General features: G+C 37.8%; 2 protein-coding genes across 2 annotated transcripts in view; one reads left to right on the top strand and one right to left on the bottom strand.

The window, feature by feature from the left end:
* The window catches only part of glt1d1 (glycosyltransferase 1 domain containing 1), a 73,693-nt gene extending 57,011 nt beyond the window's left edge, over positions 1 to 16,682 (top strand). Inside the window, exons 9-12 of the mRNA XM_067413318.1 lie at positions 549 to 592; positions 884 to 1,004; positions 4,726 to 4,824; positions 15,420 to 16,682. Coding sequence (XP_067269419.1) covers positions 549 to 592; positions 884 to 1,004; positions 4,726 to 4,824; positions 15,420 to 15,566 — 411 coding nt within the window. The 3' untranslated portion in view covers positions 15,567 to 16,682. The remainder of the gene's footprint in view (positions 1 to 548; positions 593 to 883; positions 1,005 to 4,725; positions 4,825 to 15,419) is intronic.
* Positions 16,683 to 16,805: 123 nt separating this feature from the next.
* LOC137038608 (transmembrane protein 132C) overlaps positions 16,806 to 20,325 on the bottom strand; it is a 61,232-nt gene continuing 57,712 nt past the window's right edge. Inside the window, exon 9 of the mRNA XM_067413316.1 lies at positions 16,806 to 19,177. Coding sequence (XP_067269417.1) covers positions 17,786 to 19,177 — 1,392 coding nt within the window. The 3' untranslated portion in view covers positions 16,806 to 17,785. The remainder of the gene's footprint in view (positions 19,178 to 20,325) is intronic.

The following is a 20,325-nucleotide window of genomic DNA, read 5'->3' as shown; positions in this document are numbered from 1 at the left end:
TTAAATTAATTAACATAATTTAAATGTGTCTTATCTATGAATATTATATATATATATATTATTATATTATATAAATTATATATAATTTATTATATTATATTATATTATATTATATTATATTATATTATATTATATTATATTATATTATATTATATTATATTATATTATATTATATTATATTATATTATATATAAAATTCATCCGTTTTCTGATGTGGGTTTTGCCATCACAGGAATAAGCTTTTTTTTATTTTTTACTATAGTAATAAAGGTTTTGCTATATTTAAAAAATAAAATTTGTGCATATATATATATATATATATATATATATATATATATATATATATATATATATATATATATATATATATATATATATATATATATATATATATGTGCAGGTTTTTTTTTTTGTTTTTTTTTTAAAGCTGAATGACATTTCAAATGATTTCTTTGTAAATCTTACCAAATAAACTAGTATATTGGCATTGGGGGAATATTTTTTACTTTTTAAATATATTTTATTAAATATGTGATGTTTCATTTTAGATAGATCCAGTGTTTACCGCAGAGGTTGAGGAGAGTGTCAGGAGGTAAATATAATCTCTCGTCTTCATCCTCCTTCCTTGATCTGCTCTTTTTTACTTCCATCCCTCTCCTTCAGTTTTAGGTACTTGCTCTTCAAAGTCTCAGTTTATTATTACTGCCACTAAAGACCCACACATACGCACAGAAACGTTCATCTGCTTTTTCAATATTTCTGTATCATTAATCTTTTCAGTATTTATTTATTTTTTATTCCCTGTTTAAAATAAGGTAATGTTGTCCTTGTAAACAGTTCCTGGAATTTTATAACATATTCATGAGCTTATGTGTGTGTGTAGATCTGTTGGAGTGTTTCTAGCGGCTGATTTAAGTCAGGAGGAGCTGCATGCTGCCATGCAGAAATCATTTGCCCTGGTCAACTCGTCTCTCTCAGAGGGAATGTCTGCTGCCATCTTAGAGGTTTGTCTCTGAGAACTAATTTCATAAAATGAGTGATTACAAATTCTGTTTGAGTGAAACAATTGAAGTGAAATGTTAATATTAAAGGGATAGTTCACCCAAAAAAGATTCACCATCCTAGACGTGTATGACATTCTTCTTTCAGACAAATTTCTTCTTTATCTTAAAATGTCCCGGCTAATCCAAGCTTTATAATGGCAGCCCAACATTTTAAGGCCAAAAAAAGTGCATTCATACATTATAAAAGAAATCCACATGGTTCCAGGGGCTTAATAAAGACCCTCTGAAGCGAAGCGATGTGTTTGTGTAAGAAAAATATCCATATTTAAAAAGTAAAATATGGAGCTCCCGCCAGACCGCTGTCATGGCGTGTAGTGCAGCAGAGATGAGGAGATCCAGAACTTCCAAACAGATTTTTTAAGAAACACTGAACAGAACGCCAAACACCACTAACCAGACATAAGACTACAACAAGGAGTGACTACACTAGAGGAACTTAAATGGCAAACAGAAACGAGATAATTACCAAGACACAGCTGAACTAAACTAGACCAACAAGGGAAACCATGGTGACAAGCAGGTGGCGGGAAACAGAGACAAAAGAACATGTGACAAGTGCAAGAACACTACGGAAACAGACTACACATGTGACAATAGCCTTCTGTATTCAAATTATGAAGAAAGTGTAGCGCCTCTCACAGTTCAAAAAGCTTACGCTACATCCAACGTCAAATGTCGCACCAGTTACACTTTTTTGAATGCGGATATTTCACTAGATATTTTAATTTATAAAGTTTTATATGGATGTTTATAATGGATAAAGTTTTATATGGATATGGCTATTTTTCTTACACAAACATATTGCTTTGCTTCAGAAGGCCTTTATTAACCCCCTGGAGCTGTGCGGATTACTTCTATAATGGATGGATGCACTTTTTTGGCCTTATAATTTTTGTCAGCCATTTTGATGCTTGGAAGAGCCAGGACATTTTTATATAACTCTGACTGTATTCGTCTGAAAGAAGAATGTCATATACACCTTGGATGGGTTGAGGGCGAGTAAATAATGAGTTCATTTTCATGTTTTGGTGAACTATCCCTTTAACTATATAAATGTAATATTAAAGGGGATGCCAAACTTTATCCAAAATGTAGGTGTCTTTTTTTTCTTCAGTAGAACTGTAAAGAAGATTTTTAGATGAAACTATGGCCTTGGTGAATGAAATAATGCAAGTCAATGGTCACCGTCACTTTTAGAGTAAAAAAAACAAACATATACAGGCAAAATAAAATTAACATCTGTAACTCCTGACGATACATTGAGGTCTTATGAAGCAAAACATTATTACCTGTAAACCACAGTCTCTTCAAACGGTCCTGAGCTTGTTCACGGCAGTCTATGAGCGGGAGCGACCTTGTGTGAGCTGACGCCGTGTTTGTTTGCAACAGAGAGAGAAGACACGTGTGATCATTGTTCATCAAAATCTTACTTACTTGTACTTATCCTGGATGGCGCAACATATATACAAAAATGAAGATTCCATTCGCTTGCATGATCGCAGTCGAGCCAATTCCTAACGTCTGAGCTCCTGCATCAGTACGGGACAAGTGGATTTTTTGAAGGGACAAGTGAAAGAGAATTTTACTTGTTCGACAGGACAAAGTAGTTGATTAAAACGTCAAAAGCAAAAAATGCCTAGGGAATCACCAAAATGCAAGAATGATTCTGCATTAATTTAGTGTAAGTGGCGATCGATAGTGGATAATCATATAATGTAGTTAATTCATTGACGGTAACAAGGTTGAGCTGTTGACGCTTGCGCCGTCTGTGGAAATGTTTTTATAGTTTTTATAAGTTTTTATATTTATAACAACATATGATACAGTTAAACAACATCAAACAAGCAAGATTGCTGTTTTCCTGAATACCATCATGACTGAAAATGTGATTTCATATGACAGTTCCATAAACAATTAACATCAAGTCACTTACATTTTAGATGCAATATTGACTGTTTTTCTATTTCAGCAGCGAAAATAGTTCCAACCAAAGATCACAGCAGAACCATAACGCATCTCACAGCAACAGTGTGTGTTACTGAATGATTCAACGTTTGAATCATTCAGTTTAAGATTCAATGACCTGTTCATTAACGACTCATTCTTGAATGAATCAGTCGTTTGAATGAATTGACTCAACGACTCACTCATTAAGATGGTCACTACTACTGGCCGTTTAGTTTCATGTTTAAACATTATTTCCAACTTTGATATGGATATTCCAAAAATATCTAAAACAGTCTTATAACATTATTTAATGCAGTGGTAATTTTTCAGTGTAAATTATTTAAGTTGATTGGTAACAGCCTTATAGTGTCTTAATTTATAGATCAAATTTAAGAATCTAAAATTAAAGCTGAAGCATAACCTATATTTAATAAGATTAGGGGGTAAATGCCCTTTATAAATGGTAAAAATATCACAAATATGCAGATTTAAAATATGTCAAAGCTGATTGAACAGTGGTGAGAATATTGCTTAAGAATAAATTGTATTTACAACACATCCACACACACACACAAAATTCTGGACAAGCACATTTTTTACTTGGACAAGTGAATGACAGATTTACTTGTCCAAAGGGCAAGCACGTGAACAGGCTTCATGTCGAGCCCTGCTGTAAATAATGTCCAGTTTCACACACAGACCAGTCGTTTAATTGTAGTATTCATTCATTTTGTTCTGTTCTACTGGAGAAAAAAAGATCCACCATCTTGAATGGCCTGAGGGTGAGGAAGTTTTCATTTTTTCGGGTGAACTTTCCCTTTAATGTTGATATTAATAGTAATATGAAGATTGTACAAAGTAACTTGTATTTTAAACAACTCTGTGAAAGTTTAATAACACATGGCAGGCTCACACCGGTATATCATACACACACACTGATATCTAAGAAATAAAATATGCATCACATGACTAAATGCTGTTTTCAAATATATACACTGGGGAAAGCACCTTGAAAATGTTCATGGGACAAAAACAGTGTCTCTATGTGGACAAAACATTTTTAAATGTATCCGGATTAGTGTAGATGTATCCTTAGTATTTGGTTTGTCCAAGAGAAGCCTGAAACAATCATTATTTGTGCTATTCATTTTGATCTCACTGCAAGCAGGAATCCTTTCCAGCAGCTTTGAATCTATGTTTGTTTTGCCTGTTATTAGATAGGATATTATACAATATCATTATGGGGATCTAGTTAATCTGTGTTCAAACTGACCAGATTATTCAACCCACAGTGGGATTAATGTGCTACATTAAGTAGCTCTTATTGTATTCCCCTCAATAGTGCCACGTCTTTTCATTATCCCACATATGTGAACAAGCCTAGATTGAAATGCCCAATGTGTCTAGAGAATTGAAGGTAAAAAGCTTGTTGCAATCTACAAGAATTGTATAAGAATCAAACGAAAAGGATTGTAAATGCAATCATCCGGCCCATAATACTTGATTGCCAGTTTACAGTGAATGCTCCTGGAACTGAAATGGCACTCACAATGTCACAGTAATGGATTGAATTTTCAGGGAGCACAAATACTCATAGAATACCTTGAATGCTCTTTAGTCGCTTCTGATAAAATCACCTGGAAAATGAATAAATGTAAATGCTTTCTGCACAAGGCCAAACAGAGTTAAAGTATTGCAATCTGGTGTTTTTTAGGCAATGGAATTAGGCTTGCCTGTTTTAGCGAGGGATGTTCCTGGAAACGCTGCTATAGTTCAGCATAAGGTCACAGGACTGCTGTACTCAAGCCCTCAGGTAAGATTTACAAAGGTTTGGATTGTTAGGCGAGTTTCTTTTTAATACAATGGAATCATATCAGTGTTTTTCATCCACATTTAGGTATGAATCATTAATATTTTGACGTCTTTATTCCATGTTAAGAGTAAAGCGCAAAAAGTAAAAAAGATTTGATTGAGCAAAATCACTGTGAAATCCGACGTATTTAAGGTTTCTCTTTTGGGTTTGTTCATGATTGTTCAATCGGAGTCTCATCTCCCATTCCTTTTAAAAGCCAGTTGCGCTTGCATCATTGTGGAATTCCCTGTTTACACTGCAGAATATGCAAGCAGAAAGATGGAACACTTCTCCAGAGAGGAATACTTATTTTTTAACACAAACCAGATTCCAAAAAAGTTTGGACACTGTACAAATTGTGAATAAAAACAGAATGCAATGATGTGGAAGTTTCAAATTTCAATATTCTATTCAGAATACAACATAGATGACATGTAAATTATATAAAATACATAATTTTAAGGAAAAGGCCATGTTTACCACTGTGCGGCATACCCTCTTCTAGGAGACAGGTCGCCCAAGTTTAGGAATAGGAATGTTGTCCAATTTTTGTCTAATACAGGTTTCTAGTTGCTCAACTGTCTTAGGTCTTCTTTGTCACATCTTCCTATTTATGATGTGCAAAATGTTTTTTATGGGTGAAAGATCTGGACTGCAGGCTGACCATTTCAGTAGCCGGATCCTTCTTCTACGCAGCCATGATGTTGATGTTGATGCAGTATGTGGTCTAGCATTGTCAAGTTGGGAAATGCAAGGCCTTCCCTGAAAGAGACGATGTCTGGATGGGAGTCAGATGGGAGCATTTGTTGTTCCAGAACTTGGATATACCTTTTAACATCGATGGTGCCTTTCTAGATGTGCAAGCTTCCCATGCCACACACACTCATGCAACCCCATACCATCAGAGATGCAGGCTTCTGAACTGAGCGCTGATAACAACTTGGGTTGTCCTTGTCCTCTTTATTCCGGATGACATGGCATCCCAGTTTTCCAAAAAGAACTTCAAATTTTGAGTCGTCTGACCACAGAACAGTTTTCCACTTTGCCACAATCCATTTTAAATGAGCCTTGGCCCAGAGAAAACACCTGTTCTTCTGGATCATGTTTAGATATGGCTTCTTTTTGACCTATAGAGTTTTAGTCAGCAACAGTGAATGGCACGGTGGATTGTGTTCACTGACAATCTGTTTTCTGGAAGTATTCCTGAGCCCATGTTGTGATTTCCATTACAGGAGCATTTTTAGATTATGATAACTTTAAACTCTTTGCAATGTTTCTCTGAGAATCTCTCTTTCTGATATTGCTCCACTATTTTTCGCTGCAGCATTGGGGGAATTGGTGATCCTCTGCCCATCTTGACTTCTGAGAGACACTGCCACACTGAGAGGCTCTTTTTATAACCAATCATGTTGCCAATTGACCTAATAAGTTGCAAATTGGTCCTCCAGCCCATCCTTATGTGTACATTTAACTTTTCCGACCTCTTATTTCTACCTGTCCCAACTTTTTTGGAATGTGTAGCTCTCATGAAATCCAAAATGAGCCAAAAATTGGCATGACATTTAAAAATGTCTCAGTTTCAACATTTGATATGTTATCTATATTCTGTTGTGAATAAAATATAAGTTTATGAGATTTTGTAAATTATTACATTCCTTTTTTATCCAGTGTCCCAACATTTTTTGAATCGGGTTTGTATTTTAAAACGTTTGTGTGCTGCTTCACGTCCCTGTGTGTAAGAAGCAGTTTGTAAACGCGTTGTGCTCCCGCCTATACCCATATTATTAGCACGCAATAGTAAGATTCAGTATAGGAAAGGAAGGAAGAAGACATGGTCGGCTTGACGGACATTTGTGGTAACTTTATTTCTCTTTTTAATATATCATTCAACAACATAAAACTGAGCCACATGCGCTCACAATAACTCAGACTTTCTCCGTAGTATGTTAAGATGCTCCCCAGAGTCTCTAGTCAGTCTCTCTCTCTCTCTCGCTTCTCCTCTTCCAGGTGGCTTTATACACTCTCTCCACGGCCATTACTGAAACTAGACACATGTTCGTCATTTGCACTTGGCCTACTTATGCCACGCTTGTCTACCAACTTCCTCTCCTGTCACAAACCTCTCTACCCCCCCCCCCACACACACCCTTTAAATAACACAAAAAATACTCATTTTCAGTTGCTTTAAAATAGCAATGCATCAACAACGCGCCTGAACACACTTGGTTTTCAGACATGTATGCCCATGGCCGAATAGATGGGCGCGTGTGTATTTGCTATTTAAACAATGTTCTGCTGGACGTGAAAATGAAAACTGCGTCAGGATGAAACTAGCAAAGAACACTAGCGTGCATTGCTTTGCACCGGGTGTATGATAGGGCCCTTGGAATATACAGTATGAGAAGAAAGTCATACAGATTTTAATGAATTAATCAATTTATTAATTGTATTAATGGATTGTCTTGTAATGCTATGACTTTATACTCTATTCTACATTTACATTTTACATTTACATTTATGCATTTGGCAGACGCTTTTATCCAAAGCGACTTACATTGCATTGCTATTCTGTTTTTTAAAAAATATTAAAGGGTTAGTTCACCCAAAAAATGAAAATGTAAGTCTTTAATGACTCACCCTAATGTCGTTCCACACCTGTAAGTCCTCTGTTCATCTTCAGAACACAGTTTAAGATATTTTATATTTAGTCCGAGAGCTTTTCTGTTCCTCCAATAAAAGTGTATGCACATTATACAGGGAGTGCAGAATTATTAGGCAAGTTGTATTTTTGAGGATTAATTTTATTATTGAACAACAACCATGTTCTCAATGAACACAAAAAAAATCATTAATATCAAAGCTGAATATTTTTTGAATTTTTAGTTTTTAGTTTTAGCTATTTTAGGGGGATATCTGTGAGTGCAGGAGACTATTACTGTGCATAATTATTAGGCAACTTAACAAAAAACAAATGTATACCCATTTCAATTATTTATTTTTACCAGTGAAACCAATATTACATCTCAACATTCACAAATATACATTTCTGACATTCAAAAACCAAACAAAAACAAATCAGTGACCAATATAGCCACCTTTCTTTGCAAGGACACTCAAAAGCCTGCCATCCATGGATTCTGTCAGTGTTTTGATCTGTTCACCATCAACATTGCGTGCAGCAGCAACCACAGCCTCCCAGACACTGTTCAGAGAGGTGTACTGTTTTCCCTCCTTGTAAATCGCACATTTGATGATGGACCACAGGGGGTTCAGATCAGGTGAACAAGGAGGCCATATCATTAGATTTTCTTCTTTTATACCCTTTCTTGCCAGCCACGCTGTGGAGTACTTGGACGCGTGTGATGGAGCATTGTCCTGCATGAAAATCATGTTTTTCTTGAAGGATGCAGACTTCTTCCTGTACCACTTCTTGAAGAAGGTGTCTTCCAGAAACTGGCAGTAGGACTGGGAGTTGAGCTTGACTCCATCCTCAACCCGAAAAGGCCCCACAAGCTCATCTTTGATGATACCAGCCCAAACCAGTACTCCACCTCCACCTTGCTGGCGTCTGAGTCGGACTGGAGCTCTCTGCCCTTTACCAATCCAGCCACGGACCCATCCATCTGGCCCATCAAGACTCACTCTCATTTCATCAGTCCATAAAACCTTAGAAAAATCAGTCTTGAGATATTTCTTGGCCCAGTCTTGACGTTTCAGCTTGTGTGTCTTGTTCAGTGGTGGTCGACTTTCTGCCTTTCTTACCTTGGCCATGTCTCTGAGTATTGCACACCTTGTGCTTTTGGGCACTCCAGTGATGTTGCAGCTCTGAAATATGGCCAAACTGGTGGCAAGTGTCATCTTGGCAGCTGCACGCTTGACTTTTCTCAGTTCACGGGCAGTTATTTCCGCCTTGGTTTTTCCACACGCTTCTTGTGACCCTGTTGACTATTTTGAATGAAACGCTTGATTGTTCGATGATCACGCTTCAGAAGCTTGGCTATTTTAAGACTGCTGCATCCCTCTGCAATATATCTCACTATTTTTGACTTTTCTGAGCCTGTCAAGTCCTTCTTTTGACCCATTTTGCCAAAGGAAAGGAAGTTGCCTAATAATTATGCACACCTGATATAGGGTGTTGATGTCATTAGACCACACCCCTTCTCATTACAGAGATGCACATCACCTAATATGCTTAATTGGTAGTAGGCTTTCCAGCCTATACAGCTTGAAGTAAGACAACATGCATAACGAGGATGATGTGGTCAAAATACGCATTTGCCTAATAATTCTGCACTCCCTGTACTGTCCATGTCAAGAAAGGGAATAAAAACATCATCAAAGTTAGTTAATTAGAATCTCTTGAAGCATCAAAAATACATTTTGGTCCAAAAATAACTTAAACTACGACTTTATTCATTATTGTCTTCTCTTCTTTGTTTGTTTTTAATCCTCAAATAAAGATTCTAATGGTTATGAATCAGCGGATTGATTCATGATTTGGATCGCCAGTGTCACGTGATTTCAGCAGTTTGGCAGTTTGACACGATCCAATTCTAATGAACTAAATGATGTCACATATGGACTTTTTTGATGACTTTTTTATTCCTTTTCTGGACATGGACAGTATAGTGTGCATCCACTTTCATTGAAGGAACAGAACAGCTCTCGGACTAAATATAAAATATCTTTAAAAACTGTGAACTAAATATTGATTTTATATATTATATTATATCTAAATATAAAAACTGTGTTCCGAAGATGAACTGTCTTACAGGTGTGGAACGACATTAGGGTGAGTCATTAAAGACATAAATTTCCTTTTTGGCTGAACTAACCCTTTAATACTTTCAATACCCAATCATGTAATGTTACAACTTTATTCTTGAAATCTCATTTGGCACTAAAACGCTGTAAAAGGGAGAGTAGTATTGACTTCCTCTTCTTAGTGCCGTCTCTATCTGCTGGTGACTAAGCTTTAACGTGTTTTGGGTCTTTAAGGGGAACAGACAGACTTAGCGTTCATTGTACCGCCATGCTAAACGGCTGAGAGGAGCCCAGGCAGCTTAAAAGTTGAAAGGGCAAAACTTTTATCCTAAACCAATCTGCTCCTCTGAGTAATTTCCAACCATCCATTTATCATGCTTATCTCAAATGTATTAAAAGCAATAGCGGATCTGAAAATCTCAAGTCTCGAGAGAAGCACAGGAAATTGTATATGAAAGCATCGATATTTGTTTGCAATTCAGGGCGATTGTGAACATGTGGACGTACCATGTGCGCCTCTGTACACTTGTGACCTATGCTAAGCTTTAACCCCAAAATCAAAGAGCTGTTTCATGACAATGCGCAAGTACAAGCTTCTCCTCTTTTCAGAAAGACTCTTGTTGACTGTCAGTGTGCAACAGTTCAGCCCACTTGCTTTATAGTTTGCATGATGCCATTTGGAGCACTGAATGCATCACTCATGGTGAAATGCACCCACTATTGTCCCAAAGTGATTATTTTCACACAGATCAAATACAGATGAAATGTCAGCATACACTACCCTTCAAATGTTTGGACTTGGTATGATTTTGTATATTAGTGTACGATTGTATTATTAGTGATGAAAAGAGTTTAATATTTTTAGAATCCTGCAAAAAAAATTCAGGATACTTTGATAAATATACAATTGAAAATGTTGGTAATATTATGTCTGTTGGTATTATAATTGGTAATATATTCACTGCAACATTTTAATCAATTTAACACATGCTTGTCGAGTAAAAAAAAAGAAAATTCTTTAAATAATAAAAATACTCTAATATTTATATACTTTGTATATTTAAAATGTTAAATACTCTCTTACGGCCTAGTTTTTATTTTGGTCTGGACAGAATAAAAGCCCACAAAAATCTGCCTGCTGCCTGATAGGGCTTCATAGGTGGTTTAAAATCCAAATAAAACATTATTTTTATGAAGAATTCAGTCTAAATGATTAGATCTGATTGAATGTGTTTTTTCTTCATGCGTTTGTTTGTTACATCAGGTACTGCAACAAGAGAACTATATAAAACATTGCATGTGCCTGTCAGCTTTTCCTCTTTTGTATGCTGTTGTATGTGATGTATGCTGGGTCACCATCCAAGCGTGAAGCAGACCTTTTCAAAGTTTCCAAAAAAACAAAAACAAATGCAAATTAGGCCATTAAGTTATTCTGCAAATGCTTTTCCATCTCCTTTTATTCACATGCATTTTTTTCCACACTAGTCAAAAACAACCTCAAGTGAATTAAGGGATTTTTTTTAGTGCAATGTAGCATTTTCATCACTTGTGTCTGATGTGATACTTCAAAATGCGCATAAAAACAACAACATGAAACATAGCTAGTGTGGACGCACTTGGAAAAAATGATTACAGTCTCCCCCCAAAAATAAAAAAGTATAAAGCCGGGTAGAGTAAAACTTTAGTCTTCGAAGGATGACCTGATTTTATTATTATTCCTAGACTTAAGAATAAGTGTGATTCATAAAGTTTCCTAAAGTGTTGAAGGGTTAGTCTAGCCTGACAAGCCAGACCCACATCCAGATGTTTGGTCTGGAAACTCACCATAGACAGGGCTCAATCCGAGGGGCGGGATAAACGGTTGTCTTTCAAACTCCCTCTGCACGCGATAGGATAGAGCAACCAGTGCTACAACCAACCAGAGCAACGAAGGTGAAGCAGAGCTCGTTGATAGATTAAGCATTCGCCGTATCCGGTCAGCAAAACTCAGAACACATCTTCCCTTTTTAAGAATGACTTCAGTGCCGTTCTTTGTTCTTTTCTCCGAGAAAAGCTTAACTCCAAGTCTTCCAGAGTCGCGGTCAAAGCTGATTCGAAAGACCGCCGTTCGCCTGTTTTTGTGTTTACTAGAAGCACGCAAGCGCAACTCGGCCGTCGTCATTATGGCCCCGCCCACCGACTCTATACACAATGTGATTGGCCCGGCAAGAGTTTGGCGATTACAGCTCAGAAGGGTATTGAGAGTTGCTAGACGACACTCGCGGCAGATTAGATTTGCAGCCACTAGGGTGCGTCTAGATTTCTAGGCTACTGACAGCCTACACTACTACTACTTTCAAGTCAAGTCAACTTTATTTATCTAGCCCTTTTACAATGATGATTGTTTCAAAGAAGCTTCACAGTGTTAAACAGGACAATATTGCAACAAAATTTGATTCGGCTGTACAGTCGCTCTGGAGAAAACGGTGAAGGTTATCAGCTCATTTCAATGTATCATATAGCGACAATGTGGGCAGATCAGTGATATATTTGATATAGTTAATTTAGTAATTCATTTTTCGTTTGATAATTAATTAAAAACTTAGAAGTTTTGTGTGTCTGTCACTTTAAATGCTTGAGCTTCTTACAGTAGAATGGATTCTGATTGGTTTCCCAATCATTCTAAAATGTGATTCTGTGCATTATCCATTTCTCCATTATCATTCTATCTGTGGTGTAAACTCTGCTATTCTTTGATACTGAGAATGATTTTTATATTTTAAGAAGTATATCTTTAGTATCTTTATAGCTATCCTCATTGTTGTGAATGACATGGCCAGGTTTAAGAGCATTTCTGAGAGGTTTTATACACTGCCCAGGTTGCAAAATCTGCCTAAATCCGTTGTCACTTATTAAATTAGCCTCACAGCATTTATACCGCTGTGATTTCTTAGTGCTAAAGATTTGTTTAACCATGAGCAGCATGAGTCACATCTGTGCGGTGTGCTAAGCCTTGACTTCTGCCTTAGTAAGAAGCTAAATGAGAGGTTTAAGACTCCACTCTTTATTGTGGAACAAAGAGTCTCGGAATCTTTAAGAGGCTCTTAATAGATCTCTGATGATTAGATAGGTGCTTCACTAAACTTCTCTGCATACATTAAATTAATCAAAAGTGACAGAAAAGACATTAATAATGTTACAGATAATTTCTGTTTCAATTAAATGCTGTTCTTTTGATTGTTCTATTAATCACAATTTCCACAAAAATATTAAGCAGCGCAACTGTTTTCAACATAATGTTACCTGAACACCAAGGGCCCTATCATACACCCGGTGCAATGTGACAGCAGACGCAAAGCAAGTTTTATTTTTACTAGTTTCAGCCTCGCGTACCTATAGATGGGTACACTCTGCTTGTTACACACACAGGGATGTCCAGTAGCACACGAACATTTTTAAATATTAAAAAATAAAAGGATTCCCATCTGGAGAAGCGTTCCGTCTTTACACTCGCAAATTCCGCCATGTAAATAGTGAATCCGCCATGGTGCGAACGCAACTGGCTTTTAAAGGGAATGGGAGCTGAGACTCTGATTGGTTTATTGCATGTTATGCGCAAAACACACCCATGAGTCATTAAGAGCCTAGAGGCAACCCTTTTGGACCATGCGCGCCAAAAAAAAATTCCATTGTTAAAGGAAGTGTATTTAAGATTGTGGCCAAAACTGGTACTGCAGGTGTATCCCCTCTCCCCCTGACTCGAGGTTGTCAGATAGGCTGCAGGATCCATCAGGAACGTTTGTAGCTGCAGCTGTGGTAACTAGAGCAGATCTGGCAACCCGGACGCCCAAACACTACTGACTTTGTGATTGGTCGATAGGTGGAGGGCGGAGCTTAAGGCCAAAACACAACATGTCAACATCAAGATCAGTTGAGGGCAGCAACAACAACTTTTAAATGACAATATCCTGGCTGGAATACTGCTGTCAGTGATATAAGTATTTAAAATGAATAAGATTTCTTAATGTCTAGTGACATATCAGGGCCATTTTATAATTGAAATACATTTCTTACATACAGTTCCTTTAAACTAGGAAAAGGTGATTCGGACACGCCCTAAGTGTACCTGCTATTTTTTATGTATCTTGATGAAATAAATGACGCCTCGATGAGCATAAAAGGCTGATGTTAGTTAGTGTACATCACTCTAAGGTGGTTTATTTGGTAACAACGATCAACTGACTCCATCATCCTGCATGTTACATCATTATAATTATAATACACCGTTACAAATAACTTTGCTCAAACTACACCCAAACTCAAGTTGCTCTCACAAAGAGCCCAGGCACTTCCCTCCAGGCCACATCTCTGTCAAACACACTCATTTGCACTCTGGTTTCATCATTGTATTGTGTCAAAGGCAGAGGCCTCATGTTGTGGCTGGCTCTTTCATATGACACAAAAACGGTTTGCCTTTTCCACATGGCTTCTGTTACCCTGCTGAGCTGAAGGTTTATAACCTTCCTATCCTTTAAGAGTAAAGCCAACTTTAGCACGAGTCTCCCATGATACCCGCTGGAAGCTGGAAGTGTTTTAAGTCAGGTTGAAAGACAAGTTGCCACATGGGCAATCGACATGACGAGCAATTCCGCTGTTCTCAAAGAATAAGGGTTTTATATTTTCATCTTTTGGCTAGATAGCAATTTTGTCCATAAATATAAAATGATGTCCTTGTTTCATTGATTACTTTCTTATGTTTACCAGTCTTTGTTAGCATTAATTAATAAATGTTGACAAATACAACTTTTAATAATGTTGAAGTTGTAACATTAACGAAGATTAAAGGTGCACTATGTAGTATTTTTGTAGTAAAATATCCAAAATCCACTAGGCTAGTGTTATATATTTTGTTCAGTTGAGTTCTAATATCTCAAATTGTGAGAAAAATTGCTATTTTAACCAAGGAGCCCGGACATCTGAGGGCTGTCAATTGTGTCATATCTGCGTTACACTCGGTTTCCGATTTTATTTAGCAGAAACGCTTTACTCTTAGCACAGAGTAACATCATAACATCATTTTAAACACACTTAAATGTATCTAATATGATAAACAGAGCTGCGTTACCTCATACTCATGACCAGAAAAGCGGAAACGTGCCCGCGACTGTCCCCCGTCATAATAAAAGTTCCTCTGCTCACGAGCCGTGTGTTGCGCAACAATCACTCCAGTGGCCTTGCTCAGCTCCCACAACACCCTGTCCTGCTCTGCTTCATACTACAGTAACGTTAATAACCACATCCATGAAAATGATTTCTGACCAAGTCCTAGCCTGATTGTTTTCCATCGGCTATGAGGGGGAATGTCCCACATGTCACAAGATTGTCTGCTCAAACTTGGCATCATCAAACTATGCCTTTGTTTTGAATAGGCTCCCTCTAGTGGACGGAAAATCTACATAGTGCAGCTTTAATAAATGCTGTAGAAGTGCAGTTCATGTTAACTAATGTAGTTAACTAATGAAACCTTATTGTAAAGTGTTACTGCATTTATTTTTTCCAAAATGTCATTAGTTCAGTATAAAAAAAACATTATGCCTATGGAATGTCCTTAAAGTGATAGGTGTACAAATGTATGTGTGTGGTGGATGTGCATGAATAAAATAGGTCATTTTATGGACAACGAAAGTTTAATATTCCAGTGCAGTTGTTTAAATCCAGTGTAAAACAGCCGTGGCATCTGAAACCATGTTGTCGGTTTAGATGCATTGATAAGTTCGGTGGTCATAAGTTCAATGTTCTTTTTTTTTTCACAGGAATTTGTAAGCATGTCCAGAAACCTTCTGGACGACAGTGAGCTCCAGGAAAGACTGGTGAGAAACGGAAAGAATTACATTACAACATGCCACAATACAACAAAGGAAAGAATAACCTATCAGAAACTGGTGGAGACTCTTCATTGACTGTATGATGGGTTTAACATTTGTCTCAGGTCTTTAAGAACTTTTAAAAAGGTGAGGGCTATGTGCTCTTTCTAGAGCATTGGAGTCTGCATTACATTTTAAATTGGAAATGCAAGCCTCTCCCATGACTGTAAAGATAATGGTGGCCATTTGTTTCTGGAATAGGATAAACCGGAAAATACTGGATATTTATAGGAAATATTTATAGATGTTTCACTAAGTATGAAAGGGACAAATTTTACCATACACATACTCTGTGCTTAAATTGCAACAAGGAGTTGTGATGAATTCGGCAGTTTTTCTTTTTTATGAGAATCGTGCACTTTTGACAGCTGTTTTTATTTTATTTTATTTTTTTATGTGTTGTTATGCTTGTTAGTAGTGAAGATTAGGTATAAAAGTGCAGTGCCTGTATTTCTCCAGCGGTTGTTACTACAGTTTTCTTGGTAAGAAAATTGTTGCTACCAAGAAAGTGTTTTTTTAGGAGGATCTCAGCTTGAATTAACCTGACAGCTTGTATTCATGTGTCCATATGTAATATGAGAAGACAGTCTAGACATATGACAAGCTAAAAATGGCACAAAAAAAAATACCATGATTGATTTCTCTAAACAAATGTAAAGGGAATAGCATTTTCCGGTGGCTTGTGGGAGATCCACTAAAACGGATGCCGGATCTAGTTTCAGAGGTGCCACGTGCAACACGCTCTGGCATAAATTATGCCCTGCTTTTAACTGTGGTAAAAATGAAAGCTTTAAAATTTTTAAAGATTTGCAGGCTAAATAAACCCCAGAGACAATTATCTGTCAGTCATAAACTGATTCCGCTGCCAAACTCTCTAAAGCTCAAATGAAGAACAGTGATGTTCTCATTACAATAAATGAAACTAGATTGTTCTGATGAGCACATTTTATACTCTTGGTAGGATTTTTAATTTATTCATGAAAGTATCTTTGTTCAGGGATTAAAGGTTTGTGTTTGAATTTTTTGCTAAACATTTAAAATATTTATTGCGTAAGATTGTATGTCGTATATTAAACCATGACTTTGCATGTTTGTATCTATCTATCTACGTTGAATTTCATATATGGCACAATAAAATGAAATGTAAACATTTTTATACAAACTGTTGATTTTCTTTTTAGCTATAGGGATAACAGTTACATTAGTGGTCTTAATTTATACATTAGTCATCTTCAGAACTAAATGTGGGGTCTCAGCTACATTTTTGCACCAGAATATATTGGTAAATACCATGGTAAATTGTGGTAAAATTAAACTTGTGTTTTTATTTTGACCATTTTAGTTTACCTCCACATCTCGATTTACCACAAATGTTTTTTCACCAGTATTAAAGTCTGCAAACACAGATTTCCATTTAAGTATTTTAAGATCATGGATTACAAAAAGTTAAAAACTACCATTTATTTATAATAAAATGAAATGATTTCTGTTTCTTATCATAGCACCAAGCATTAAACATAGGCTTTATCATGTGGCTTTTTTAATGGAAATGAAACATTTTACTGTACATACAAATGCAGGGTGGTAAAATATCTTCGAACAAAGTGAACTTTTATCTATACAATAATCACATGCACTTTTGTATAAAAAATGGAAGGGTGCAGAGTAACAACCAAGCAGAAGATAGTGACTAATGTTTGGCTCTAGAGAAAGAATTGAGAGAAATCTTTACATTTCCCAATGAAAACCCATTGAGGAAGACAGAAAATGAACTTGGCCAATTACCTCAAGGTGGTTTTTGTTTGGGTTATGTTAATAATAATAATAACGAGATTGTGTTCTCTCCCTTTTACTATGATCATTCATTGAGGCAGTATCAATTTTTAAGTCTTTTTCAAGTCACACCATGGCCATATGAAATCCATGACGCTGTACTGATTATCCTGGCCGTAATCCTGTGTAGCACAGACCGACAGAACAACTTTCCCAAAGAAAGAAGGCATTCGGGTGATTCGAGTGGGCAGAGATGGGCAACTTTGGTCCTTGAGGTCCACTGTCCTGCAGAGTTTAGCTCCAACCCTTATCAAACAAACTTTAAGTCTAACCAAGGGCTTCAGGACAATTAAAAAAGCATGACAGGCAGATGGGTTTGATTACGGTAAGAACAGTGGACATTAAGGGCGAGAGGTACCCATCCCCGGTGTAGAGAAATATACACTATGGGTGCATAAATCAGGCTGCATGTGAGCCCACAATCACAGTTGTTGCAAAGACTCGGCAGCTGACGATTCTGGTGTCATAGAATTGTCCTCCTTTCCCACCCAGTTAATGCCATGTCCGTTCTCTTGTGGTAAAGTTTTGGGGGAATTTTGTCGATCCAAGGATGTGAAGGTGGTGAACTGGACCCTTTTTCTCTTACTAGTGGGGGAGTGTAGGGACTCACTTCGGACTGGTTTTGCTGTAATGGATCCTGCACACACAACACTGGAGTCATTTGACACAGAAGACACCTGGCAAGAGGTTCTTCGAGTGAGAGTGCCACAGGGCTCTGTTATTGGTCCTATGTCGATTACAGACGTGTTGTGAGCATCTTGCTGTAACGGATTTCCATTGACGTTCATAACCAGCTCGGCATCTGTCCCCAGCCATACCCAGTCATGCCGGTGACCGGTCTGCTCGGAAACCTGTGCAGGCGTCTGCTTGTGCCGAAATTTAACCAAGTACGATACACAGTTTACCATAAAAACTATGATAGCCAAGCAAAAGACTCCTAGCAATGCATACATCCCGATCTCCAGGTCTGTAAGTGGACGGTTTGATAGTGGACCCGCAATGTCATTATCATCATCATCATCATCATCTCCGTAGTCATTTTTTGGCTCCTGATTGGGGGTTTCCACTTGGGGAGGGTAGTTATTGTAGTTCACCAAGTTCCCAGAAGCCTTCCCAGTGCTTAACATTGAGCCCTCAGGAACTTCATTACTGTTCCAGGAAATTCCGGAGCGATCATCGCTGCCAGCTTTTCCCGTACTAAACAAATTTCCACTGTTTAAAATATTCCCGGGTTTACTGACTCCAGCCGAGGCATCGTTAGCCCGTCCCATTCCCAAATCATTTGCGATGCTCCCGACGGTCGAATCTTGTGCTGTCGACTTGTCTGTGGTGGTGATCTTTATCAAGGCACTTTCCTCTCGCTCAGACTCTGAATTTCTGCTCAAGACCTGTTCCTTCTGCTGCGGCTTCTTCTCGGTTTCCGCTTCTTCACCGTCGTCACCTCGCTCGCTGCTGTTATCTTTCACGGTGACACCAGCAAATAGTCCTGTGCTGTTTCCTGTGTCATTATTATTGATGCTGCTGTTTTCGGGACGCCTGCTGTTTGTCTGGAACTTTACAGTTAAGCTCCCGCTGCCTACAGCTAAAGTGCTTTTACGCTTTGATTTCTGACAGACCTCACAAATGGTCATTTCAGCTCTCACCAGTGTTCCCTGGCCTTCACCTTCAGCCACGACAGTCATAGACGGCTCCTGCACAGAGATCACGCCCTCATCCAGCGAAGTCAAGGCCAGGCGATAGTGAGTAGGGTCATAGATGTCCAGAGGAGTGAGGGAGCCATCGCTAAATTGTAGCCAGGAGCTCAACACGGCCTCCTGCAATCAGAATAAAAAAAAAAGATTTTTTTTTAAATTTTGTTTACTAAGTAGGTCAGTTTTCTTTCTGATGATAGGAGCTGCTTTTAAACCCATTCACAATTTGAATACAATTTTATATTAAGTGCTATGCTAAGTACACCATGCAAATGTTCAGGATTGTCAACCGTAATTAAATGCAGGATTGAATCAGAAATGGTGATGATTGCGAGTGATAACCACGACTCAAAAAATGTATAGCCTAAGTTAAACTAGATCTGTGCATTAACCCCTTACACCCTGAAGGCAGTGTTAGTGGCATACCTAAAAGTAATGGTTACTAACTCTACAAAAAAAACATACAAATATATACAAGTTACGGGTGCATGGTCTCATTCGATAGAAATCCTTTAAAGTTAAAATTAAAGAAAAAATATATAGTCTGATCATGTTTCGGAACTTGTTACATCACAGCTGAGGAAACCTTATGAAAAGTGATGCAATTTATTAAATGGGGGGGGATGCTGTTTCATGCATACTGAGCTTTTTACACTGTTAAAGACTTGGATTCCCATCCTAAACATGGACAAAGTTTCAAAAACTAATGTTGGACGTTTGATGGAGTATTTCTGTGTCAAAAATACTCCTTCCGGTTTCTCACAAGTTTGGTAGAGTTTTTTTCGAGTATGGCTCGGCTTGACGTGAACAGAGCGGAAGGTCCTTGTATGGGCCGTACGGGCTCTTCTCCCGGTAGGGTGCACGTGCGTGACTAGAGCGAGAGAGGAAATGCACGCCCATAAACATTCTCTCAGGTGCAGATCCAGTCGTCCGTGAACACTTAATGTCCCGCGCCGCGCTCCACTTTATTCCTATGAGTGACATCAAGCGACTTCAACGCTTCAGCACAGCATTCCGGGAAGGCAGCGCTGCATTTGAACCGGTTTGAATGCAGAAATGACAGGAAGCTTCACAACATCGCTTCAGTCGCGTCTCAAAGTGGATCTCCACGGTCACTGCTGTCACAGGACTTCACCAAATCATACCAAAGAAGTGTGTTTTTGATGGAGCGGTCCCAGTGATAAAGGTTCGGTCCTGCTTTGGAAGCAGCCGGTGAGTAAAACAGCTTCAAATGTCTATGCTGTTGGCTATCGTCGCGTGAGTAAACATCA

The sequence above is a fragment of the Pseudorasbora parva genome, chromosome 13 (assembly GCF_024679245.1).
Source record: "Pseudorasbora parva isolate DD20220531a chromosome 13, ASM2467924v1, whole genome shotgun sequence".
Taxonomy (NCBI): Eukaryota; Metazoa; Chordata; class Actinopteri; order Cypriniformes; family Gobionidae; genus Pseudorasbora; species Pseudorasbora parva.
Note: the sequence above shows the minus strand (reverse complement) of the source record. Positions and strands in the feature narration are given on the sequence as shown.